The sequence below is a fragment of the Saccoglossus kowalevskii genome, chromosome 9 (assembly GCF_978046115.1).
Source record: "Saccoglossus kowalevskii chromosome 9, keSacKowa6.1, whole genome shotgun sequence".
In the NCBI taxonomy this organism is placed as follows: domain Eukaryota; kingdom Metazoa; phylum Hemichordata; class Enteropneusta; family Harrimaniidae; genus Saccoglossus; species Saccoglossus kowalevskii.
In genome coordinates this window covers 32,817,530-32,845,264 of record NC_140649.1, presented here as the reverse complement: position 1 = coordinate 32,845,264, position 27,735 = coordinate 32,817,530, and the positions used below count along the sequence as shown (strand labels likewise).

The 27,735-nt window shown below is 34.1% G+C and overlaps 4 protein-coding genes across 4 annotated transcripts; 1 reads left to right on the top strand and 3 right to left on the bottom strand.

Annotated features, from left to right (window-relative positions):
* Nucleotides 1-1,076: 1,076 nt before the first annotated feature.
* LOC146739162 (uncharacterized) lies at nt 1,077-3,491 on the bottom strand. Its single transcript, XM_085503826.1, has 2 exons — nt 3,390-3,491; nt 1,077-2,495 (listed from the first exon to the last, which is right to left on the bottom strand). Exon 2 carries the CDS (start codon nt 2,373-2,375, stop codon nt 1,260-1,262), a length of 1,116 nt encoding a protein of 371 aa, XP_085359952.1. The 5' UTR covers nt 2,376-2,495; nt 3,390-3,491; the 3' UTR covers nt 1,077-1,259.
* Nucleotides 3,492-5,901: 2,410 nt separating this feature from the next.
* LOC100372873 (glucosaminyl-phosphatidylinositol-acyltransferase PIGW-like) lies at nt 5,902-11,995 on the bottom strand. The gene is made up of 7 exons (XM_085503417.1): nt 11,617-11,995; nt 10,770-11,177; nt 10,441-10,609; nt 9,614-9,864; nt 8,608-8,749; nt 7,661-7,775; nt 5,902-7,304 (listed from the first exon to the last, which is right to left on the bottom strand). The coding sequence occupies exons 1-7, from the start codon at nt 11,784-11,786 to the stop codon at nt 7,063-7,065; spliced, it is 1,497 nt and encodes a 498-aa protein (XP_085359543.1). The 5' UTR covers nt 11,787-11,995; the 3' UTR covers nt 5,902-7,062.
* Nucleotides 11,996-12,022: 27 nt separating this feature from the next.
* On the top strand, nt 12,023-18,896 carry LOC100372573 (required for excision 1-B domain-containing protein-like). The gene is made up of 5 exons (XM_002734806.4): nt 12,023-12,106; nt 14,469-14,551; nt 15,499-15,700; nt 16,877-16,965; nt 18,326-18,896. The coding sequence occupies exons 1-5, from the start codon at nt 12,104-12,106 to the stop codon at nt 18,393-18,395; spliced, it is 447 nt and encodes a 148-aa protein (XP_002734852.2). The 5' UTR covers nt 12,023-12,103; the 3' UTR covers nt 18,396-18,896.
* A 2,754-nt stretch (nt 18,897-21,650) lies between these two features.
* LOC100372723 (transcription factor BTF3 homolog 4-like) lies at nt 21,651-27,495 on the bottom strand. The gene is made up of 5 exons (XM_002734807.4): nt 27,419-27,495; nt 23,757-23,954; nt 22,899-23,045; nt 22,297-22,414; nt 21,651-21,992 (listed from the first exon to the last, which is right to left on the bottom strand). Exons 2-5 carry the CDS (start codon nt 23,931-23,933, stop codon nt 21,949-21,951), a joined length of 486 nt encoding a protein of 161 aa, XP_002734853.1. The 5' UTR covers nt 23,934-23,954; nt 27,419-27,495; the 3' UTR covers nt 21,651-21,948.
* Between the last annotated feature and the right edge of the window lie 240 nt (nt 27,496-27,735).

Here is a 27,735-nt window from a genome sequence, read left to right as displayed (position 1 = left end):
AAAATTAGAGAATTGAAGATATCATCACAAAATGAACAAATCTGAGAGAGGTCCACATGTAGCACCTATATATGAAATATCAAAGCAATTGGACTTGCGGTTTTCAACAAGAAGTCGAAAATATCACTTTCTACCAAAAATTACAAAAATATTCATCAAAATTAGAGAATTGAAGATATCATCACAAAATGAACAAATCTGAGAGAGGTCCACATGTAGTATCTATATATGTAATATCAAAGCAATTGAATTTGCCGTTTTCAGTACCATCTATGTACCAAGTTTTATTGAAATGTAATTAGAACCAAAAAATTATGAATTATTATGCTAATTAGGGAATAAATATGGACAGATTTTAATCCCAAACTAATTTAATTTAATTTAATTTTTTATTTAACACTTTATTTAAAGAGGGTAGGCCAATATACAATAAACACAATATACACATTATAGGCTTGAGCCATTTACAACAAATTTTTCACTAAGATAAATTTTGTAAGTTTTCTTAAAAATGGCTAAAGAGGCTGAATTTCTGATATGGAATGGCAAGTTATTCCATAGGGTTACCCCTCTATACTGAAACGTCCTCTGACCCATGGATGTTTTCCATTTAGTAATGCGTAAATTATTTTTAAGAGAGGAACGTGTACTATACTTGTGGGTTTGGGAGATAGAACTGAACATTACACTTATATATAAAGGTGCCAAGCCATTGGTTGCCATATACATTACGATACCTAGAAAATATGGAACAGCTAATAATCAGCTAATTATCATGCAAATTAGGTAATTAATATGCATGCATTTTTACCAAAACGTAATCAAATCTGTGCATTGGCCCAGACCATCTATGCACCAAGTTTCATCAAAAACCAATCTATGGTTCTTGAGATAGCAGTGGAACAGACGAACACACACACACACACATACACACACACACATACTGTACACACACTACACTAACTGCAAAGACTCCCATTGTGAGCTTTGCACATGAGAGTCAAAAACTATAATTGCAACCACTAGAATATATACATTTTTCGTTATCTAATTATAATTGGGCAAGATAAAATAAGTACATTAAAGCATTTAATTTTTATTTATACCAGTTCATCATCACATTCTGAAGGTGTTTTTAAAAAAAAGGATTTAAGCATAATATTAGGTCAACATTTTCCATTAAATTTCATAACATTACAATGCAAAAATAAAATACACACAGTGATTCATATGTTTCTCTATATGCTATAACTGGTTAATTAAAAGAACTGAAATTTCTTATCAATTCTGTGACTGTATAATCTGAATTCTGTCAATTCATCATATCTTTGCTTCTCAACAATAAATCCAGCATGTGCAATAAACATTTGGTTTTGATCTTTCTTACATGAATTGTCTCCATACGTGTTAAGTGTGACAGTTAATAGCTTTTTATCATTTATTGTTTCCCAGGTATATGTACATTCCTCCCCTTTGTGAATAATTAATGAGTGTTTTTGACTAGATAATTGACTATATATACTCTCACATTGATCACAGCCAAACTGAGTTACTGAATTTGATGTTTCAATAACATTTTGATGATTTGAATGTATGTATGTGAAGTTCTTGAGTTGGTGTTTTTTTCTAATTAGATCCATTTTAATGTTTTTTTTTGAATTGCTATGCATAACAAATCTCTTAAAGTATTCTAATGTCTTAGGATAATAAGGTCTATCGTTGGGATGTGTTCGCATATGCTGTTCATAGTTATTGGCGGAAGTAAAACTTCTCTCACATAAATTGCAATATGGCTTCTCATTAGTATGTGACTCGATATGCCGTTTGAGATTACATAACTGTGTAAATCTTTTCTCGCAATACTGACAGTGAAAAGGCTTATCATTGTTATGTTTTCGCATGTGCAGTTTGAGATTACTTGTATGGGAAAAACTCTTCTCACACTGCTCACAATGATATGGCTTCTCTTGGGTATATGTATGCGTTTCTAAATGCCGTTTAAGAGTAGCTAACTGCGCAAAACTCTTTTCACACTGCTGACAATGATGAGGCCTCTCATTGGTATGTGTTAGCATATGCCTTTTAAGACTTGATGACTGAGAAAATCTGTTCGCACATTGTTCACAATGATAAGGTTTCTCATTGGTGTGTGTTCGTCTATGTAGCACGAGAGTACTTAAATGACTAAAACTCTTCCCACAAAACTCACAACAATGAGAGGGATTATACATTTGCATATGCTGCTTAGGATGATGTAAATAGGCAAACTTCTTCTCACATAACTCACAAGGACGAAACTTCTCAGTGTCATGTATTCGCATATGCTGTTTTAGGGGACGCAAATGGTAACGACTTTTCTCACAAAGTGTTTCCATAATGATGATATGCACAATGACTATAGTTTCTTGATTTTTCCATAGCACTTGGTATACAATCTTACAAGATACAGCACAGATATATCTATTTTCAAATATCTTTTCCTGCCAGTGTTTTAACTGAAATAAAACAAATGATATAAAGTAGGCAATATTAGGTAGTCGTTGGTTTTGATATGACCCTTCTTTGATAGCATAGTAGCACTCATGTAGTGTACAGTGACAATGTAACATCAGTGTAGTGTTCTACTGCTGTATTGCTGTGATATTTGACCTAGTTTTGTCTTATAATTAATTATGCAGGCATGCTCAATAGCACCTAGCAACCAGGTGTTAGATCATCGTTTTGGTTAAATAAATAAACAAACCAGCCCTTTCCCTTACATAAAATGTTTCATAATGATTTGTTAAGAACATTACAATTAGGCTAATGCAAAGCTAGCATTGTTTAAACACACATTATGTTGAAAATCAGTATAGTTTCAGGATCGGATATTGGATTGTAAGTTTTGACAGTGATTTTATCCCAGACAGGAGGTAGTATTACACCATGATTGGAGTGCAAGTTTTACACATTCTTTAGTTTTATAATAATTTTATTGACACATAACAATCCTCTGAATAAGAAATTCAAATTTATATTTAATCGAATACAATTTATCAATCATTTTTTCAGCTTCTGAAAGACAAATGCTGTTCATTTCCAACATACTTGCCATCATAGAGTTTACTGATCTTTTCTTTAGCCACATTGTAATGGCAACCACATTCAATTTTTAGGTGGTTACTGGTGAGAGACTCACATCAAACATTAGGTAACAACACAGAAAATATTCAAACCCATACATGTTGTCATTAGTAAAGCTATCAACACATTTTTCTAAAAATGAATCAGGACACGATCACAACAAATTGATGTTTCAGACTTGATCACTTTTAACCATGTTTCATCGGTGAAATCGTTGGATATAATGGGGCCAAGTAACTTATAAGAAATATAGGTAGCATACTTACATACTTACTTTCTGTAACGATTTGAGCAAATGGTTTTGAAGTAGTAGAGTGACTGTGTATAAATGCAGAGATCAGAACGAAGAAGTCTTTGGCAAAAGGACATCGACACATACATCGCCCTCTATAAATAGGAATGTAAATGACTTCGTTTGATGGCGGCTCAAAGAAACCGAATTTTGTCGTGATTGCGCGGGGATGGGGTCATGTACCTTTAAAAATCTTCATGACAAAATACATTTTATAGTACGGACTGGCCAATTTATATAAAAGAGGTGAAATTGAGAGCTGTTTCACTCCGACCAGGGAATTGCTCAACTCCCTCCATATTTGATAGTTTTGCCCATTCCCTACATCTTTTGGGAGGTCTGCACCCCGCACTTATTAGTCCCCGTTCGGACGCAGTCCGAAAACGGGGACTTATGTTTTGCCCTGTGTGCGTCCGTCCGTCCGTGCGTCCGTGCGTCCGTGATCACCTGTATCTTGAACATGCATGGACCGATTAAGTTCAAACTTCACTCATACATCACACCTTATATGGGACATATGCACATGCATTTTTTTCATGATCCGATTAACGATAGCCGAATAGCGGCCATTTTAAGGCCGAAAATGCATCAAAATCGCACATTTTCACCATTCCGGACCCGGATCTCAGTTATGCATGGACGGATTTTGTTCAAATTTGGTACATACATTAAACATAATAGGACCTTGATGCACGTCATTTTTTTTTTTGGATCGGGTTCGAAATGGCCGACTGGCGGCCATTTTGTTTTAAAGAATTCAGTTCTGGATCCGTATCCGAGACATGTCTGGATTGATCAAGTTCAAACTTCACACACACAAGGTACATCATATCACAAATATGTATGTGCATTTGTTTCATGATCTCATTAACGATAGCCAAATAGCGGCCATTTTAAGGCCGAAAATGCATCAAAATCGCACATTTTCACCATTCCGGACCCGGATCTCAGTTATGCATGGACGGATTTTGTTCAAATTTGGTACATACATTAAACATAATAGGACCTTGATGCACGTCATTTTTTTTTTTGGATCGGGTTCGAAATGGCCGACTGGCGGCCATTTTGTTTTAAAGAATTCAGTTCTGGATCCGTATCTGAGACATGCTTGGATTGATCGAGTTCAAACTTCACACACACAAGGTACATCATGTCACAAATATGTATGTGCATTTGTTTCATGATCTCATTAACGATAGCCAAATGGCGGTCGCTTTAAGGCCGAAAATGCATTGAAATCGCACATTTTCACCATTCCGGACCCGGATCTCAGTTATGCATGGACGGATTTCATTCAAATTTGGTACATACATTAAACATAATAGGACCTTGATGCACGTCATTTTTTTTCCGGATCAAGTTCGAAATAGCCGACTGGCGGCCATTTTGTTTTAAAGAATTCAGTTCTGGATCCGTATCCGAGACATGTCTGGATTGATCAAGTTCAAACTTCACACACACAAGGTACATCATGTCACAAATATGTATGTGCATTTGTTTCATGATCTCATTAACGATAGCCAAATGGGGGCCGCTTTAAGGCCGAAAATGCATTGAAATCGCACATTTTCACCATTCCGGACCCGTATCTCAGTTATGCATGGATGGATTTTGTTCAAATTTGGTACATACATTAAACATAATAGGACCTTGATGCACGTCTTTTTTTTTTTTCGGATCAAATTCGAAATGGCCGACTGGCGGCCATTTTGTTAAAGAATTCAGTTCTGGATTGATCAAGTTCAAACTTCACACACACATGGTACATCATGTCACAAATAGATATGTGCATTTGTTTCATGATCTGCTTAACAATAGCGGAATGATGGCCATTTTAAGGCCGAAAATGCATCAAAATCACATATTTTCACAATTCCAGAACCGGATCTCAGTCATGCATGGATGGATTTTGTTCAGATTTAGCACAATGTGTTGTACATATGCAGGTGCATTTCGGTCATGATCTGCTTTGAATGTATATGTCACTCAAATATGAACGGAACGGGGACGTGTCATTGACAATGACTTGTTTTTTGAAAAGTTTCATGTGCCCGGAAAAATATTTCTGTTAATTTACTTTTCTGCTCAGGGAATTAGTTCCACCTTTGCCCTAAAAAAAATCCAGAAAATTTTGTCCAAATTAAGACCTCATTATTTTTTTTAAGTTGTTTGAATTTTGAGTTCAAAGATTTTTTTTTCCTGACAAGATAAAAATGTATTCTTTTTAGGAAATTTTCAGGAGAAAAAGTAATTTGGGAGGTATCACGTATAGCTTTTCTATACAAGTGGACATAAAGTCATATTACAACAAAGGGAAGTCAATTTACTACTACTTACCAGTATTGTGGGTTTATAAATGGTCAGGAAGAATAGAGGAAAAGATGAGGAATCCTTGTCGTAAATGGTGGGTAAAATTTCGGCATGGAAAAAATAAGAGCCTGACCTTTTCAATAGTCCCAGATAAAAAAAAAAGTCAATGCCATGTATTATTTAGCTTGTTCTTCAAAACGCTGTATGGAATTACATATAATGTATTTATTTTATCACATAAACCCTAAATCACATTTGATGTATACCAAATCATTAAACTATTACCAATTTTGACAACATCAACACCTTTGTAATTTATGTAACCACGTGTGGTACGAACAGAACAAATACTGCATGGCAATATTGAAAAAAAGGAATGTTTAAACATATTAAGTGTTGGATGCAAATTGTAATTGTCTGATTTGGTGAGTTACAATTCTGCTGATTTGTAACAATTTTGCTCACCAATTATGGCTTGCATTTAACCCTTGTGCACAGATTTAAGAAAGCTGTGGTAAAATACACATTCAATGGCCAAAGCGCTGCAAGCAGTGTGCCTTCCTTCTATTACAGGGCACCAATCAATCTACTCATACTAGCAGCAAATACATTGGATTGGGGTCATTAAGGTAGCCATAACAACAACAAAAACAAGTAAAAAATTAAAACTGCAGAGTGGCTTTATCTGGTCCAAGTTTGAAGGCTGAATATGCATTTATATGTACCCACTGATAGACATATTCTTTTTATTTTCTCAGAAGATACTTTGGTCAATATTCTGTATTCAAAATAGCAAGTTGATAGGTTGAAGCGTTCAAAGTACTAAAGTGATTGGTGTTAGTCTGGACAACTGTTCTGTGTTATAATCCCAGAAAACAATTTCAAGTTTTTTTTTTTTTACATTCTTCTTATAGTAGAAATGTAACCATAATTTTTATAATTGATGCGACAAGTAATTGTTAAATTTCTAGAAGTCAACAAATCAAACACTGAACACTAGATGGCGCTAAATCTCATGCGAGAATCATTCATAAGAAGATTGCTATAACCTGTTGCAGGCTTTTAAAAAAATGTTCTGGTCCTGAGATGTTCTTTCTTGGGGGGGGGGTTAATTTATACAGCATTTTGAACTGATTTGCTCAGTCCATAAATGTAAAACTGCTAAGTTACAAATAAAGCTCTTCCCATCACGCTATAAGAGTTTCATGTCAAGTCAATCTATTTTTTTATGAATACAGAGATTCTATTATGTAAAAAAAAAAACATTTTAACTTGAGCAAACTTGTACAAGGATATAAAAATAAATTCTTTCAATATACCAGCCTTAAATTACTCAACTACCAGACCTTAGTAGTAATATTCAATGCATGCAAAATGACATGAACAAAACTCAGTATAAACATGTAACTAGAAAGTACAACAAATGCAACATGAGGTGGCTCCAGAATGGTCTTCATGATACCGTTTATGATCCCAGTCATTACGTTGCCGAGAAGGAAGTACAGAAGCTGATTTCTATTAATGGATGCAATCAGACAATACTTGCTGTCTTGTAGAACTGTGGCTGTGTTTGGATCATCTAAATATATAAAAAAAAAATGTTGTTTGAAGTATTGTGGTCGACACACACAGATATTCTGTTACATTTAGAGAAATGATGGTGCAGTTCATATACTGAGATTGTTTGCTTTGCAGCATGACATGTTTGAGAAACCTTGCTGAACACAAAATTTGATATGGGCAGATCAAGAATTGGGTGTGTGCTTTAATTCACAGGACACCTTTGGTGATTTCATTTCCAACTGTTGACAGTTTTTTTAATTTTCTGTGTAACAGGTATAATTATGTAACCAATCACATCAAAAAATCTGGATGTGGTGGGGTATCAATAATATTGTTTGTGTCATTATTGTCATTATAATTAATTAATTATACCTTTATGGTCCTTAGTCCTCGGAGTTGAATTTCGTATAAATCCCATCTCTGACGCAAATAAGGTAATAAGATCAACTAAGAGGAAACCCGTAAGCAAGTGTATACAGTACAGTAACTGTGAAGCAAAACAAAATTGAAAAGTATACACAATAGTGTATGTAAGAGGCACTTTCACAGAAGCTCCTCCCCCCGCTCTCATAAAAAAATATTAATAGTGTTAAACTCAGCTTTCACATTGTGTATAATGGTACACATCAGGTATTTTCAGGTCAGGTATGTGAGCCACCACTGTTATATGTGTTTGGGTCATGTGTTTTGGACTAATGTATCATACACTAAAATATTCAGCAGTGTGTTTTCTCTGATGTTTTCATAATATTGACAGAATCAAAATCAGCTAAATGCCCCTCGAAAAAAAAAAAGGTTAGGCTTTCTGAGATTTTGTCTTTTATATTATAGAAGAAGCTTATTTTCAAACATACTTAAATCTTAGGCATGGAAAAGAAGGATAACAACCATTTTTTTTCTTTGTGTAATTTTTCCTTACTTATTCATATTTTTTCAAAACTGTATTTTCTCTATTAAACAAAAAATCATATTTATTGCGTACTGAATCATTAAAATATTCCCTATTGTGACTGAAAAACCTCTGTAATTGACATAAGGCAAGCACTACTAACAGAGAAAATATGATATAAAACCCAAGGCAATACCACTAACTTATAACACACTCCATCTTACAGACAGACATATAATTATACAATTTAAATTGATTGTTGTTTTCTATTAATCAAAAAAACAACTTGAAAATAATGAACAAATATTGGTTGAAAACCCAAACATGTGTCAATACAAACAATTTACATATAATTACCATAAGCCTCCTTAAGTGTTTGAAAATAATGACCAATTTTAGTGAAAAGTATGGCCATAGGTGTGACACTTACCGACCAAACAATAAACGATAGATTACAAACTCTTCTTGAAATAGGATGTGTATATTCTGTACTGATGGGGAGTAATATCCACAGAACAATGTTTACAACACATAAAATAAGGAAAGCCTTGCACCAATCCAAAACATTGAACCTGTAATTAAAACAGTTTTTTTTTTAAATGTATCTGTGGAGCTAATGAAGCACAATGTTTTTATTTAATGTACCACCAGATTATTGCTAAAACAGTACAATGTTTTTTTTTAATTTTTCTAATTTTATTAATATGGAATCAATGTTTCTTCTTTATTGAAAAGTTACAAATTTAAGTCTTTCTGTTTTTTGTTTGCATATTTCATGTTTTTCCTAATCATGAACTGTTGACATCTTTATTTGAACATAATGTTACCACTAACTACAAATCATTGCTATTGACCCTTGCAGTGACTTTGACATTCATGAATTCATATAAATAGTTTGACACAGTAACTTAAATTTGATTCACAGCAAAAAGGTAGAGAGAAAAAATAAACAGCTGGTCATTCTGAAAAGCATCCCACTAAAATAATGTGCACAAGCAGCCCAATATGTATAGCCATCCTACTAAGTTTGAACAGGTAGAGGACATGTTAAGACTAGGATTTAGGATATTTTTACATCCAGAATGGCTGCTGGTTGACCATATTTACTGTGTTTGTTCAAAAGAAATTGGTGAATGCATGTGTGAGTAATAACTTTGAACAGCTGAACCCAAATTAATAGTAGTTCTTCATCTAAAGGACATTTTTTGAACCAAAAAGTAACATGTAGGTGGCGTGCGGGACTGCAAGTCTTAAATAGATTTTTAAGCATTTAGGGGGTTTTAGAAGCCTGTTTAATAATTCTAATTTCAAAATATATAAGAGAGATCATTATTAATAGTTTTTTATTCTTTTGTTTTACACTATTTAATAAATATAGATGTCAGTGTAGTTCCAGGTGCTTAATTGATATCTAAACAACAATGAATGAAAATCACCTTGGTTGAAAAAAGAACCGACCAAGCTGTACTCCAGCAAAATAAAGAGCAACATATCCCAGTGAGGAGATGATGCCCTCTCTGTTGGCATTGAGAAAGCCTTCTCTTGTATCCTTGCCATCACTACCATGAAGAATGAAGTGTTCTAAGCCATGATTGGTCAAAAGATACTGGTAACCAATGGCAACAACCAATGAGATCACCCAGCTGATTTTGACACTGATGAATGTTAAACAAAGTGTTGATAATACCTGGAAAGATGAGAAGATTAAACAGTCAGGAAAGATTAAAAAAATAACTTGCTCTGCAAATTTGTTTGTTGCTTGTTAAATCCCCTAATGTATTTGAGGAGAGGAAGTTGGGGGTTGGTGGTGGTCACATTTTGTTCAAATTGGAGTGTATCAATTAAGGAAACAAAAATGTGTGTTTGCAAATACAGATGATGAATCTTATCTAGTGTAAGATTGTCTATTTAGAACATGGTTTCTGGTCCAAAGTTTCTCAAAAAAATTGTATGGTTGTGCAATATTTTTCTTTTTTTTATGTAAAACATCAACAAAGTCTATTGGCACATGTGTGAACACCAAAAATAGCTCGCCACCGGGGGATTTGCAATATTAAATCTACTGAGAAAAGTTTGCCTATGGATACTATTGTTTTACAATGAAATCCCTATGCTCTACTTACCCCTGTAGTATGTTTGCTTCAGATAAAAAAAAAAGAAAAATGTAAACAGGGATGGAAATGTGACAGGTCTGGTGCAGATATTTAGATGTTTTTTGAAGGACATGTATTACCGGTACTAGTTCTGGTAGCTGAGTTCTTACCCTTACAGCTGCTAAGGTGAAAAAGAAATTCCAGTGCACTCCATACTCTGTTATATGTTCATGGTAATCAGTTGCTTTCACCGACAGAAGTCGGGCTAGTCCAAGTACTAGAAGTGGTGATGTAGATTTCACAGATCTTAGCATGTGACGGAGTGCAACATCAAATCCACTATAATAAATAATAATTGATTTACACATGCAGACAAGATTTCAATTCATTATCATTCATCATCCAAATCATTCATATAAGTTTATTACAGAGGTTCTTAGGATTGGCTATTGGTTTTGAGGGAGAAACCCTCTCAACAACACATAAAAGTGACATGTACCTTACTTCTTTGTATTTCCCCCTGGCTTCTGGTGACACAATAGCATTGGCAATAATAAAGCCACTCACACCAACATCCATCAATCCAGAACCGTACGTCTCAGTCTTCGCAAACCTTCGAGGAAATATTACGAAGTCTACACCCAGAATTGCAATAGCTGTAGCAATATTTGCATAAGCTCTGTAATTGGAAATGAAAGGTTTCTTGCTGGCAATATTCAACTGTAATACTTCTGAGAATGTCCTGTATGCTGCGGGTGGTTTGTTGTAGGCATAGTCTGCGGTTACAAAGAGTCCAATAACGATACAGAGAAGAGTTATAAGAATCACTTGATGGTACATGTCCAAGATGGTAAAACCTAACATTAATGGTACCACAAGTATGAGATAGTCCAGTATGTAATTACCCCTGTAACATAATACAAACAAAAGATGTATATAGCAATTCATTATGGAATAGATGAATAGATGTATGATACCAACATACATATAAAATCGTATATAAAAACCAAGAGCAACAGACTTGCAGGTACTAGTATATATATGTAGCTCATTTTACAGCATATATGATATATGCTGAAGCCAAATTGAAAATGGTGGGTTGACTATCACTAGAGACTCGCAGTGCCATGGGGGTGGGGGTGGGGTAAAACAAAAATTGGATATAACAAAAAAAATTAATGAAAAAGATTTTAGAAAAAAAAAATATATAAAATAAGACAAAGGAAAAATCAACACCCGAGTTTCTAGTAATTGTTAACTTCATGGTCAGTCACATTCCCTCCAGGTTCCAGCCGCGGCAAACATGTTGTGATTGAGTACGGGAGAGAGGGGGTGGTGATAATTACCACAGACCAAGGCACAGAAACCCTCCAAATATCCATGGAATTACAACGGCTCGAAGCAAAATAGACGCTGGTGCGATTGTAACCACCATGTTGACTTCGCACGGCGTTGTCCCATTTAGATTACTATAAAAGGCATTTTGTATGTCTTCGTATGACAGTTTATCTCCCATGACGATCGTATATGTTGTTGTAAAAATCCCAACAAATCAAATTGATAAAATCAATGAAAAATCTGTTGAAGCGGTTCGCTTTATAAACACATGCCAGTAAGTATATAACTTCTGTCAGAATTGTCTCTCGACGGTTGGTAACGGAAAAATACAAACACGGTAACTTTTTGGTTAACAATTCGCACAACTATGCCATGGGCGCAGCCATGTTGGAGAGGTTACGCAGGGTCAAGCGAGGTCATTGCGCATGTTGTTGATTGTCAGGTCATTCACATACTGTGACCTTGTTTTGGTTTCGTTGACTAATCCTGCAAGTCATGGTAAGTACATGTGTACGAACATTACCGGTAGTTTCATATCATAACTGTTTATACCGAGAATCATTTCAGATGATTATGTGTCGACCATGAAAGAAATGTACAGTAAAAGGCCCCATCGAATCGGAATCATGACTGTGTCCACTCAGGTCACTATCTCAACACAAATGTGTGATATTGTAGATGGACGATTTGAAATTATAGGTTGGGGTTGGGTGGTGGTTGAAAGTTACGTAATATTGTGGTTAACAGTTACCTTCCTCTGTTTGGCAAGTGCAGTCAAGGGCATTAAGCTATATTTATTAGAAATGTTTTATAAATATTATTTTTTATAAATTACTGGTAAATTGAGCAATCCAGAAACAATAAGGTGATAAGATCACAATCACAAGTTCAGTCAAATATTGATAACTAGTTCAACACAATCCAATCAGCAAGCCTTTCATTTTTTAATAAGTAAGCAATCACAGTTGCTATGTCACTTGAAGGCATGTGCATGCATTATAGGCGTAGACCAGTTGAAGCTCTCAGACCAATTATTATTGAATATTTGAATTTGAATGAAAGGTAATGATCATTATTATACATCTGTCACCGTAACCCTATAATTTACAACAGTATTGCACTGGGTATTTTCACCCTACCATATTAAGAAATGTAAATTCCAAATATGGAACGATTATGCGTGTAAGGTTCCTCTAATAATAAAAACAAACATGGCAGCCACCAAAGTTTGACCTGATCCTATACAAAGAAGTCGCATTGACCTCCACTGCGCGTTGATCGATACTCCCGCTGTACTGTCCTCGTCCATACTTTTCGGTATCCTCATAATAACCTCATAGTATTTACAAATTGTTGTAAGTATGTTTATAATTTAAAGTACAACTTTATCCATTTCACTGTATTAAACTAGAGATAAAGTGTAGGGTGGCATTTTGGAACAAAAATAATACAGTGTTTTGTTAACAAGAAAATAAAAAATAAAACAATTCAAAAACTTTGAAAAATAAGTGAAATGTCAATACTATAAACTTTATTGAGGCAAGTTTGGGTTTATGTTTTGATAAGCATTATAAGAATTGGGCAATGTGCCCAGACCAACCAACTTTAATTTCAACATGAAAACAAATGAGGGTAATATTTAATAGCAACCAGTACTCATGCTAGTCTTTAGATAGCAATGATTGGTGTGTCAACCTCAACCATGTGAGTGTGTTAAGTTTGGATGCATATTTTATTGATTGTTTTTTTGTTTTTGTTTTATAAAATTCAAATTGATCTATTTATACATAATATTAGTAGAATAAATTATGCTAAATTTATTTTCAATTTTGTGTAACAAATACTTATTTCTGGACTGAGGCTAGCATTTCACCTCTTAAGAGTAGAAATTAATACATTAACAGAAAATCAACATATTTTGTATTTGGGTTCCATATATCTAAAAATTATAGAAATTCCAACATAGAGAACCTGCATCATATGTGAGCCAATGTGATATTATTGTAGTTGTGTACTGATAATAAATGTTTATATATAAGCTCAAGATATCAGTACATGTACTTTCAAAAATCTCAGATACCTAGAAATACAGCTTCCAGAGGCATGGAAGTACCGGGTATATTCACTGTAATATATAACAGCAATTGTGGTAAAGTAAGGGACGACGTCAAAAGATCGATGTCGGATAAAAAACTTAATTCTTTTAGTTTTTTCCAAAACCCCCCCCCCCACTGAAACTTAATTTATAAATATTGATCATGGCGTCAGACTACATTCACCATTAAATACAAATCGTTAATCGAACAGTAGTATGGCATAGCACTTAGTTGTAATAATGAAGGGGAATATACGCATGCGCAAACTACTTTTCTGGGTTCTGCGCATGCTCTAGGTCCATGCCCAAAAATTGACCTTATTTGACGCACATATTTACACTCGGACCAAACCATTTTCTCGTCTTGGATGTGTGTTTTTTTCATTTTCTGTTATTTTTGTCTATGACTGGATAGAAAAAAAACGAACTACAAATACTCCAAGATTTTTTTGACTTCATTAAAAAATAAAATAATTTTTGTAGGATGGAAACCTTTTGAGGTCAAAACCCCCTCACCCCCAAACTAAAGCAAATAAGTTTTTTATCCAACATCGATCTATTGACGTCGTCCCTAATTCATGCATTACTAGGATGTAACCATAAAAACGTGTCACATTCTCTGTTCTTACAATTTACACTATGGTGTTTGAGCTTACATAGTATATTAGTAGATACCTATATTGCGTATACCATAGATCATTATGTATTGTTCTGTGGGCATGGCCACAAATATTAATTCTTTAGACTGTTTATGTATGGTTTCAGAGTGAAGAAAATATTCAAGATCTTGTCAAGAAAGTTTTTGTTCTCCAGGAGCAAAGAGTTCATACATACAGAGTCTTTGATGGGTAGGTTAAATTATGTATATACAAGTACATGTAAATACAAATGTAGCCTACTCTATTATAACATTACTCTCACGTTACAGCACTTCTCTACTGCCAAGCTATGATTCTAGTAATATCACACAAGCCATTCAGATTCAACAAATAACACAAACATTACTGAGCATGACAAAGCACGACAATGACCATCCTTTAAAATTACAACTCTACAAAGGGAGTTCAGAAGAAAAAATTCTATAGGGAAATTTACAGAAAACAAACACACACTTACAGTTAATAGAAAAAAGCAATCACAAATTTTATGGAGACATCTTCATAGTATTTCTAATGGTCAATCTTTTGCTCAAATTTAACGAGTAGTGGTTGTCACGCATCAGTATGTTAAGTATTAGTACCTTAGTCAAGTGACGTATAAAATGTGTGTAAAATACCATTATTTGCTTACCAGAAGTTTAAACATGTGCAGTGCAATACCCCCACTCCTTAAAATATGGCTACCATTTAGTTTGGCAATATCTAATTACATATTTTGCATTATTAATACAAACGCCCAAGGTCAGCTATGTTTACTTCACACAAAATTAAACCTACATAACTTCACTTTCAAAAATGTTGATCATAACATGCCAGGTGAAAGTTATATCAAATTGAAAAAGAAATTATAGAAAAGTACATAAACATGTCCTGCAACATATATATATATATATTGCAGCATTTAGGCAGAAAAAAATAATGGTATTTATATGATAAAGAGCATTGTCCGCATAATTTCTGTGAGTAAAACAGAATGAACTCCATTTACCATATTCTTTTTGAACTTCTCTGTGTATGTTATCCGGTAGTTTATTATTTCCTCATTGTGAGACTGCATCCAAGGCTACATTCACACTCAATCCTCTCACAGGAAATATATTAATTGAGTGCTAATTTTCTTTTCACACTCTCCGCAGACATCACCAAGAATACCTCAAATCAGCACCAAATTATGATTTCCTGAAATACCGTCAATCTGTACACGATGTCACACAAGAATTTAACCGAATCTCTTTGGCCATTATTGAAATTCAAACACAGTTGAAGAACTGTGACAAGAAAGAACTGGTTGGATTAATAAAACTGTTACAAGATGAAGAGAAATCAAAACTAGAATTGGTAAGTAACTAGTCAAGATTTTAGCCAGAAACTCAACTGTCCTACAAGTGACTATTTTGTTGGCCAAAGAACAAAATATTCAGATTTATGGAAAACATCCATGTTTCAGAAGTGGGCTTGATTACATGAGCTATGACACACTCTTACATCTTTGACTGAACAGAGACTCGTATGCACTTGTTACCCATCATGATACTGGGTACTCTTTTTAAACAATTGAGAACCAAAAATTCATCATTTCTCACATGTGTACATGCTCTAATAGAAACCGAATCCCCTCTGGTGTTTTGTATGGAATTTATTTTCACTGATTTTTAACTAGTTGAATGTAAAATATAGAAAAAAACTATATTCGCTGGATTTTATTTTCACTGAATCATTCCTTCAGCAAAAATAGTTTTACAGTAGTTTAGAAATATGATAATTTTGAAAGCTAGCTTTAATCCAAGTAAATTTTGAGTTACCTCAGTATGCCCAGACAGTACTGTACATTGCCACACTGAATATGAGCTATTAACTTTAATAGACCATTTTCTGTTCACTGCGAGATTTCGCGTTATGCGTGAAATAAAACTAAAAAACAGAACAATTAAAGGTCATAGCGTCGTAGTGGTGACAAACATCGCATGGGGTTCGACAAAGGCAAAAGTATTTTAGGGGATATTTCCATGCTTAATAATGTGCTGTACACATTTGATGAAGGTCAATTTCAATGAAGTAAGGGTATTTAAACGCAATATTTACCTGTTAGAGATCTGCCTTTTGATGTAAGCAACGAAATAAAAAAATTCAAGTTCAAAATCAAATCTTTTGATTTTTGCGGCAGACGTTTCACGCAATTCCTGAGATCTCGCAGTTGTACGGAAAATCGTCAATTAACCATGTGCCTACCAACTGATCTACATTGAGTTCTCCACATATCAGCTTATACTGGCAGTGAATGCAATTGAAACCTTCACTTAAAAATGTAAATGTTACAGTCGACTTTCAAGTTTTTGTCAGAAATTTAAAAATAAAATGAAAGAAAATTCAATTTTTATGAAAATAAGAAAAAAAAACTTACCGGTACCTTTCAATTTAAAAGGTGATGATAAAATTTCCTCCTAGTACAGTTGTGTTTGTCTAAAATTATTAAGTTATCGGTAAATGTTTGTTTGATTTTATGTTTATTTGCAGACTGCCGCATTACAGCTTGCAAAACAAAATGCAATTGATCATCCACATGATGAGATTGGTGCTCGTGATATTCCTGAACTTAAACAAAGGTAAAATCCTTCAATCCATAGTGTTGGTGGTTGAGGTGAAGGGTATATGTGCTATACCTACCAATCCATATACTGTAAAATAATTTATTTTAGCTGGAAATAATTTTCGCTGAAAAGACTTTTTTGGTGTTATGTATGGAATTTATTTTCACTGTTTTTTGATGAGCTGAATGTGAAATATAAGAAAAAGGTATATTCGCTGGATTTTATTTTCACTCAATCATTCCTTCAGTGAAAATTAATTCCAAGTGAAAATAAAGTATTTTACAGTATACTAAATGCTGTCTATTATAGTGAGTCTTTGAAAAATCTAATAATTATATTGAATGGGTCTAGAGTGCTTGGGGCCTTACAGGTACTTATGGTTCAGTCTGCACATGCTAGTTGCCATGGCAATGTACTAAAAACAGCCAGCCAGTCAGTGACACAGAATTATTTGCCGTCTATGTATGTACATGAACTGGAAAGGGCTCTCTGATTGGCTAGATTCTAACGTACAATCCATATTGCATTTTGTTGTGGAAAATCAGCTGAAGATGAACACTTTCTCACTCACATAATCTTTTAAAAGAGTTCATGTCGATATTCCAACAAGTATTGTATAACCGTTATTATCGGTACAATATTTAAAAAATATTGCTGGTATTCAGACATAGACTGTAAACAGTAATGTATTCTATAAAGCCTAATTTTCTTAGTGACCACACCAAGTTGCACATGTCAATAATTTGCACAACTTTAAATAATTTGACATAATTTTGAATGGCTCATCACCCATTGCCTATATAAACGTTACTGCTTGTGCTAACGTATTATTGTGTGCTTTGAAAGGATGAATTGTCACCAACAGTTTAGATTAACATGTTTAAAACATGCTTTCTCGTCAACTTTTATAGAATTAAAGAAACAGCAACAATGAAAACTACAGCAAAATACAGTACTGTAAAATACTTTATTTTAGCTGGAATTTATTTTCACTGAAAATATTTTTTTGCCATTTTGTATGGAATTTATTTTCACTGATTTTTGACGAGTTGAATGTTTAATACAAGAAAAAATGTATATTTGCTGGATTTTATAATCAATGAATCATCCCTTCAGCAAAACAAAAAGTGAAAATTAAGTATTTTACAGTAATCTATGCAACCTGATTATCAAAAAAAATATACTCAGACTTGATGTGTCAACATCTGTTCGCATACTGAAAGCTGATTGCCTAAACTATTTTTTATACACCCATTGCTATGTAGGTTACCGGTACGCATGCGCAAATAGAGTCACAACGCATCTGAGGGTACCAGAATAAGGAATTTTGTGAAATGTAAGATGATTTAATTGGCTATGACATTCTGTATTGCAGGCTGGCACAGACGGTGGAAAAGATCAATGAATCTTTAGAGGAAATGAAATATGAATTGGAAGGCAGTTAAGGACACGCATACATTTCACATATCAAGACTTGTGTTCAGCAGAATACATTGAGGGTGAAGGACAACAGCTCGATACGTCACTGGGGCTCGATAAGTCACTGGACATTCAAGAATTTGATGGCTGTGAAAGTGTTCGGTTGCATATGAATATTCAATCGACAATGTTTTTGTTGTATTTTACGAAATCATTTTATGTATTTTACCGGTATGCAGTCTCTGTTGATGGGTAACAGTGTTCAGTGTGTGGATCCATTTGTACAACTTTGCAACACATTGCAACACTCATGTTTTCAGAACGGACTCTTGAAGGGAAAATTTCAACCTGCATTCAGGATTATAAAGTGCAACTAATTTGAATCACATACCTAGACTGACCATTATACAGCAACATTGTGCATTTTGTTAAGGAGTCTGTACAAGTCCAATTGGTCCTAGATTCCCTTGTGAATAAACTACATTGATTTCACAAGTCTAAAAAATGAATAAATTTTATACTGAAAATTTGTCGTTTTTGTCTGACACATTCAAGTTCCTCTCATTGTCACCTTAAAGCTGTAAAAATTTGGTGTTAATTGGACGACAATAAGTATACGTTATTTTTTGTTAAAGACCTTGTATTTTGAAAAACAAACTCCTAGAAAACGTCTATGAAGTAACAGCAAAGATTTTCAAGCTTGTTTATCTGCACAAGCAATTTGTTTTCACATCAAGATCTGTTTTAACATGTGTAGGGGCATCCAAATGTGCAAGGCTTTTGGAAACCAAAAAATAAAGGAATTGGATAGCTATAATTCGATAAAATCAGCAGATGAAAACACGAAAATCAATGATTTTTTTCAGTGGTTGTGTGTCCTTGTGTCTGACACATTCATATGCAAATGACTAAGGGACGACGTCAAAAGATCGATGTCGGATAAAAAACTTAATTCCTTTAGTTTTTTTCCAAACCCCCCACTGAAACTTAATTGATAAACATTGGTCATGGCGTCAGACGACATTCACCATTAAATACAAATTGATAATGGGACAGTAGTATTGCGTAGCAGTTGGTTGTCGGGTGGGTGTAAAAAGATTTTGCAAATGCACCTCATTTGACGCACAGATTTACACTCGAACCAAACCATTTTCTCGTCTTGGATGTTTTTGTTTTTTTTTCTTTTTCGGTTATTTCTGTTCATATGATTGGATAGAAAAAAAACGAACTACAAATACTCCAAGATTTTTTTGACTTAGCTTAACTTAGAAAGAACTCCCATGTGCTGAGAGTATTGGAGACACATTAAATATAATTCGAAATTACTTAGCTGAAAACTAATTATGCAAATCAGAAAATTAATATGAACAGATTTGAGTGTAAAACTAATGAGGTTTGCGCAATGTAACAGAAAATCTGTTTCCAAGTATAATTGAAATGTGATTAGAACCAAAAAATTATGAATTATTATGCTTATTAGGGAATTAATATGAACAGATTTTTACCCAAACTAATTAGGTTTGTACATTGTCCTAGAGCATCTTTGTACTAAGTTTCATTGAAATGGAATAATTAGTACTTTAGATATCAGTGTGAAAGCTTAAAATTGATTAATTATGCAAATTAGGTAATTAATATGTACAGATTTTAACCCACAATTATCCAGGTCTGTCTATTGTCCTACAGCATCCATGTACATTCATTGATATGTGATGTTTAATACCTGAGATATCAGTGTGAAAGTTGGTTAATTGCACAAATATTTACTGGAAACTAATTGGGTCTGCATAATTTTAGATTCATTGAAATGTGATGATTAGTACTTTAGATATCAGTAGAAAAGCTGAGAATTAATTATGCAAATTAGTTAATTAATATGCACAATTATTTACCCTAAAACTAATCAGGTCTCTGCATAGTCCTAAAGGATCTATGTACCTAGTTTCATTGAAATGCGATGATTAGTACTTTAGATACCCGTGGAAAAGCTGAAAAATCAACTAATTATGCAAATTAGGTGATTAATATGCACAAATATTTATCGGAAACAATCAATCTCTGCATAGTCCTTGAGTATGTAAGTACCAAGTTTCATTGAAATGTAATGCTAACTACTTATATCAAATGCTGAAAATTAATTAATTATGCAAATTAGGTAATTAATATGCACAAATATTTATCGGAAACAATCTCTGCATAGTCCTTGAGTATGTAAGTACCAAGTTTCATTGAAATGTAATGCTAACTACTTATATCAAATGCTGAAAATTAATTATGCAAATTAGGTAATTAATATGTACTGATATTACCATAAAAACTATCAGGTCTGTGCAGTGTCATATATGTACCAAGTTTCATTGAAATGTGATGATTAGTACTTGAGATATCAGTGGAAAAACCGAAAATTGACTAATCATTATGTAAATTGGTAATTAGTATCCACGGATTATTACAAAAACTAATGAAAACCTAGCATTAGTTCAGAGCATGTATGTACAAAGTTTCATCAAAATCCAATGAGTGGTTGTTTAGATATCAGTGGAACAATCATGGAACAGCTAAAAATCAGCTAATTATCATGCAAATTAGGTGATTAATATGCACAGAATTTTACCAAAAACTAATCAAATCTGCACACATGTTCAGAGCATCAATGTACCAAGTTTCATCAAAATCCAATGAGTGGTTCTTTAGATATCAGTGGAAGTCATAGAACAGCTAAAAATTAGCTAATTATCATGCAAATTATGCAATTAACAAGCATGGATTTTTACCAAAACCTAATCAAATCTGCGCATTGGCCCAAAGCATCTATGCACCAAGTTTCATCAAAAACCGATGTATGGTTCTTGAGATAGCAGTGGAATAGTCGGACACACACAGACACATGGGAGTCAAAAATAAAGGAATGGGATAGCTATAATTCAATAAAAATTGGCAGATGAAAACACCAAAATCAATGATTTTTTTTCAGTGGCTGTGTGACCTTGTGTCTGACACATTCATATGCAAATGACTAATCTGTGAAATAAACAGGGGTGGAGACAAACCACTCAAATGTTTAGAAACACTCATTGTGTGTCAGAAAGCTACTGATAACACATCTAACTATTCAAAAACCACTTTTTTGGGCATGTACATCCACAGATAGTCGTGTACAATTTACCAATAAGGATTGCAGGTACCGGGTAATTGCATGCACTGGATTCAACAAGCCTGATAGAACCAGTAGGTGTTATTTAACTTGCATTATTCATAATAAAGAAACAGTTACAACACAATTACCATCATTGGTTCATTCAATTTATTGTGAACAGTACAGGCAGACATTCTTTACAATGAACCCATATACCCAATTTGTGCCCAGGAGAATTGATAATATTTCAACATAATAGGTACTCTTGATACTCAAATTGAATGTCAAATTTACGACGCAACATTAACAATGTCATCGGAATTGAGATTTCTTTTAAGCTGTACAAAACAAAAACACTTTCTACAAAATAAGTTTACCATACTGCCCCTCCCAGTCATACAATAAGCCCCCTCCCCACGAATCAAAGACAACCCCTCTCTCTTCTATGCCTCTTCTTTTGATGGTGCGTCAAAATTTTCAACCAAATCTGAAATGAGTGGAATATTATTTGTTACAATATTGTATAAACATGCAAGAATAACTGCATTTGCTTTATAGTGCAAGTGCATGGTCAAAGCAAATTGTTTTTCAATAAACCAGCACAAACTCAAAAATCTTGGTTTATGTATTGGAGGATTTAGGATAATACTGCAATTATTTCTACATAATCTGATATTTTTCAACTTTATTTACTGTGAACTGATTTAATTCCTGAGAGTCTTGATATCTCAATTAAACAGCAGACTTGATAAACAGAAATAAGAGGAACTTGTTAATTGTTATTCATATACCTGGCACATCTTCATCGTCTTCATCTATGTCATCTGAAGGATGTAATATTCTTTCAGCAGTTTCCTGCACTGGCAGTTTTTCAGCTAGTTTGCGGATATTACTCAAGCTATCGGCACCCTGCAATAAATGAAACGTGTTAACAACTGACAAGGAAATACATGTCTATACACAGATAAAATCAATATAAAGATGTTCATTTTATTACAAAATAACCAAAATTCCAATTCATGGAAATGAAATTTGACTGTAACAGTTTCTTCTAATTTTGTTCCCTTCCCTCATCTCAAGATTGGTTAAAGACTGCCAATACCTCAGTAACAAAAGTACCATTGAGAGTCGTTAGTTAATATCAGCTTTTCATTGTGATATATTTTAACACTCTTTAAACACAGAATTTTTGTTTGCAATTTCCATTTTCAGTTTAGTAAATCGCCACAGTATATTGTATTTGCCAGTACACACAATTTGTGGTCTACCCCCCCCCCCCCCCAATATTCCAAACGAATATCAAATGTTGGACGAGACACTGAATCTGCTATATTGAAATTGCCTGCAGAAAAAAATAACTTTACCAGAAACTTTGCAAAAATGAATCACTCACCAATTGATTAAGGATTCCTGGGAGCATCTCCGCTAATTGTTTTGTCTCGGCTTGACCAGAAATTGCAAATGTGTTTGCAGCAAGAGAAGCCTGAACTTTAGGATTATTGAAGTGTATCACCGTGCCGTCATCTTTTATCATATTAACCTGTAAAAAGTTCGGGAAAACTGAGCATAATATTTTTTACAGGAAATGGATCTAAATTTATGATATGTCAACATTTCAGACAAATAATATACACTGTACAGAAAAATCTACTATAGAAGAGACCTTTCTTCACAGAACAAATATAAACTTGTCCTTTGTAGCCATTATGCTTGAAATGGTCCGTGTAAAACACTGCTTTCAGGAGAAATCATTAGTATGGCCCAGAATTTGTTTTGTACGCCTAACATGCAATATCAGCTAATTGGCTGTAAATACGGCCATGTTGCAAGCAATACTGTCTCTAAATTAGACAACAGCCTACTGGCAACATTGCTTGTAACACAACCTCTTTGTCAATCAATTAAATCACAGTATTGTCGGTTAGCCTTTTCACCAACAGACTTTTCTTACATTTTTTTTTCTTACATTTTTTAATATTCTGAAAATGTATCCCAATTTTAGAGCCAACAGACAAAATTTAAGTCAACATTTTTTTCTATTTTTGTCCCAATTTTCTGCAGACTATAAACGGGACTATTTTGTGATAAAAATAGGGAGCTCAGTGTATGAAACAAATAGCGACAACAGTAATTACTGAATGAACAGTTAATCCTTTGAACACCAGTTTATTTTGTAAAAATAGGTAAAAAGATGACTTTGGAGTTAAAGTTTAACCATACAAGCCAATACTTTGAGATACCAATTCCTTACCTCCTCTATACCAGGTATATTATTTACGCCTAATTTCTTGAGTGAACCTTGAAGTTTTTTGTCATCATTTGTTGCTGTTCTATGTACAACCTTCTTCTTCCTCCTGGCAGACCCCTTGCCACCTATTCGCACTTGGGCAGCTTGTGCCTGTAACCTTTGTAGCTTCTCAGGATTCATGGTAAATGTTTTTTAATGATTCTGAAAAAAAAATTTAACATGTTTACATGAAGGGCACAGGAAATTTTAGACTATATTCAGATTAATAATATTCATAGTCTGAGCAACATAGAAGAGGGAAACTCTGGAAAACAACAAATGATATCAGAATGTCTGCTGCACTATCTAGGTGATAATCCCTGTATTTTCTAATTTGATTAACCTGGGCTACAAAAGAACCACCATGACCACTGGTTGTATCAACTATCAGTAAAACTTGTCTATCTTTTAGTGACTTGAGAAACATTTCAATAAATAGGAAGCAAGTATGTCACACTAGAAGAATCTTAATATTACCTCTGGTGCAGGGTTCTGTCATGCCTGGATCAAGTTCCCGTCACTAATAAATATTCATGAGCTAATTATTGTTTGTGTTTTCACGAGTTACTGATTTAACTACTTAAATTTTATTATAAATTTTTCAAATGTAAAATTAATCTGCTTAGATAAAAATGAATAGATATGCATTTTAAATGCGATTGCGATAATAAAGTGCATCTTGAATCATTGAACTCTCGCCTGTCGACCATTTTTGTTTTTCAATGAAAGTTCTTAGTTTGTGATGGCCAAAGTGAGAACAAAAATTAACTCTGTTTTCTTAACTAATGCAATGCTGGTAAACCACATAAATAAGTATTCCTTGGATCACTGACTCGTAGGTTCTGGATTTTATAAACAAGTCATTGACGCTTACTACACTTATTGTCTTAAGTGCAAGTGTATAGAGGGACTGTGTGTAAATTAAACAAACGACAGCTTGACGCATCCCTGTCAGCAAGGTTTTCTGTAACTCAACAAATTCTTCAGATTTAAACTGCAATGGTAAAACTTCCTTCTGTTTGTTTATCACTGCCTTTTCTTGCATTATCTTAATGTACAACTTATTTTGATCTAGTCAGAATGTCAACAGGAGATTAAAATAAAAACACATCAGGCCTGTGTCACAAGTTTGTTGATTTTGAATAGTGGTGCCTGTGTTAATTTTCTAAGTGTGTTACTGTGCAAGGAAACCAGCAAAGACATGAGAATGATGGTCCAGTGGCTGACATCCTGTGTGTATCATAAACAAATAGTGCTGGTCCAGCAACTTTTTGTTTTGGTCAGAAATTCTGAGTGCCAAATGTTAGCATCGGGTTCGATCCCTTTACACAAGTATTGGATAACTAAATCAATATGCAAATAATTATTCACTAAGTCTGGATTTCTCTTTGTACAGGCTTATTATGTAATGTGATTAATTGTTCAAAAAAGTTTGATTTGGACAAACAAATGAATAAACACAAACTAGAATAGCAACAGCCATTCTTATAATTGCTGTGGCAATGAAATAATTTAGCAATGGCTTTGTTAAAGCATGGAACTATGAACCACAGAAAGAACAACCACTTTGTTTCATTTGAACTATGCCGCGATGTTAAATGTTTATTTTGACTGTTTATTTCGTCGCATTAAAAAATAAGCCAGTTTACGTAAATGAACGTTAATCTCCGACAATCAGTCATTTTCGAAGTCAATCGGACGACTTCGGGAGATCACGCAATCGAGTTGTTTTGGTTATAGCATAAAAAAACAATAGCGCCAACACAAACTCTGATGAATGAGCAACATTCAACAGGAAAAAAAAACACATTGCCACTTCCGGTGATCGAAGGGAAACACGGAATAAGTCGAGATACCTCTACAACAAACATGTTTCGCAAACTTTCGCAACCTTATTTTTTCGAGGGTTGAAAAAAACAAAAAGTAATCCAAAAACTACATTGAAAATGATGAAAACTCGCTAAACTCCGACCCGTTGCACGACTTCTGGTACACTGAAGGTCACCCTGCAAACCGACTTGTTTGCGCAAGCGCAGTGGATGAAATATTTTACTGCGCAGATGCAAAAAAAATTTTTCTTCAAATTTTCTGTTCCCATCAAAGTGGTTCATACGAGCGTATCGACGGCAACTAACATGGAGTATGACTAATGTTGTGGAAACAAAAGCGAAAGCACTGTAAGATAAACTAAGACACAAGGTTTTTTTAATCCTCTTAGTTTTGTTGTTCTTCCTGTGGTTTATAGTTCCATGGTTAAAGCAAAAAACTACACTGAGATTGATAACAAATCACTGAATAGCAACAACGAAGTCACATAGATGGGGGTTGAAATTGTTATTGTCTGCAAAGCTCGCGTTGAATCTGTTTCACATGCTGAATGAAGTTAAGTCAGTCAAGATTTGGTAAATGCAACTTATTTTGTGGTGTGGTGACTTCCTGCTGGTAATAGGTTTTAAAATGTTTTATCGATAGCAGATAATTTTTTTTTAAACTCTAAGAGTGATATATTAATTTACAAAATTTCATCACAGAATAATGTGGTGACTAAGGTGTTGCTTGATTCTTCAAGCTGACTGTCAAATTGATTACTTGGCAAAGAAATATAAACAAACGAAAACACTTTGAAAACAGAATCTATATCATCTGAAACGAAAATCTAACACCAGCATGGAAAATGTTTTTGTGGACTTTCTAAAAGTATTCTACTGTGATACATTGACAAATCAATGACGAGCAAAAGGTAATGGTGGCAGGAATACATTTGAAGAAATAGACCTCTGTGCTGGCTCATGATAGCACAGATATTTCTCCAAAATAGCCATTGTTCATAAACACTTTAAAATTTGCAATATACAGCAATAACCAGGAAATGACTAAACCTAATTTCTACATCCTAACTATGTCCTCCGGAAATATTGCACTTGGGTGTTTGTGGAATCAAAACAATATTCATACAGCCAGACTTCATTTTAACTATTCTTTCGATGAAAAGCATCGAGATATAATTCATGTTTCCATTGAAATACCTATAACTGCCTCAAATGTGAATATAATATAGCAACTGGACAATATTTTTAGAATGTAAACAAAATAGGGATCGAGAAGTGAACAGGAGATATTAAGAGTCAATATTTGGCAAGGATCTCCTCACTAAACTAATTGCTCCTCTTGTGCACACAAATACGTGTACGTTGTGACTGAGTGAATGGGCAAGCTTTCTTGTGTGTGCTTGTTGTCATGATGCCAGTGGTAGTCAGTACGCCATCACTCGGTATAATCACACAAAACGTTGATTATGCCTTTCACATCATGGTTATGTTAGATATTAACCTAGATAACACGCTAGTATTATACAATCACTGCGATAACAGAAGTTAAAACAAACTACGATAGTAACGCACGCGAAACACTAACATTCAGTGGCAGCATAACCATGATGTAGGACAGGAATGCAAACAGCGAAGTGTCTTGGCGAGATTCTTATAATATCCAACAATTTAACCATGATCTGAATGGTTCAAGCAACATTACAACCCGACAATAGCACACAGTACCGACCACAATAGATAAATTATCAAATAATGCCACAAAATCGGTGGCTACTAAGACAAATATCAAATACTTACAAATACACATGAGCCCAACTTCGTAACTTTTCACTCACGAGGAACAAAATGGCCGACTCGTGACGTCACTGCCGGGGTTTCCTACGGTGAACTTTAGAATTTCAGACACTTATAATTGAGACTATTCTCAGGGAATTTCATTCACATGTACTTTATTTTTATTTTCAGCTAAATTTGTAAATGTGACATTGCTGAAAAAAAAACATTTTTGACTAGAGGTCACGAGCCTCGAGTGTATTTATCTTTGCATAAGCTGTGGCCATTTGATTTACAATCAGCCCTCCCACGATTTTTTTTAAATAGTCTAACACAGTTTT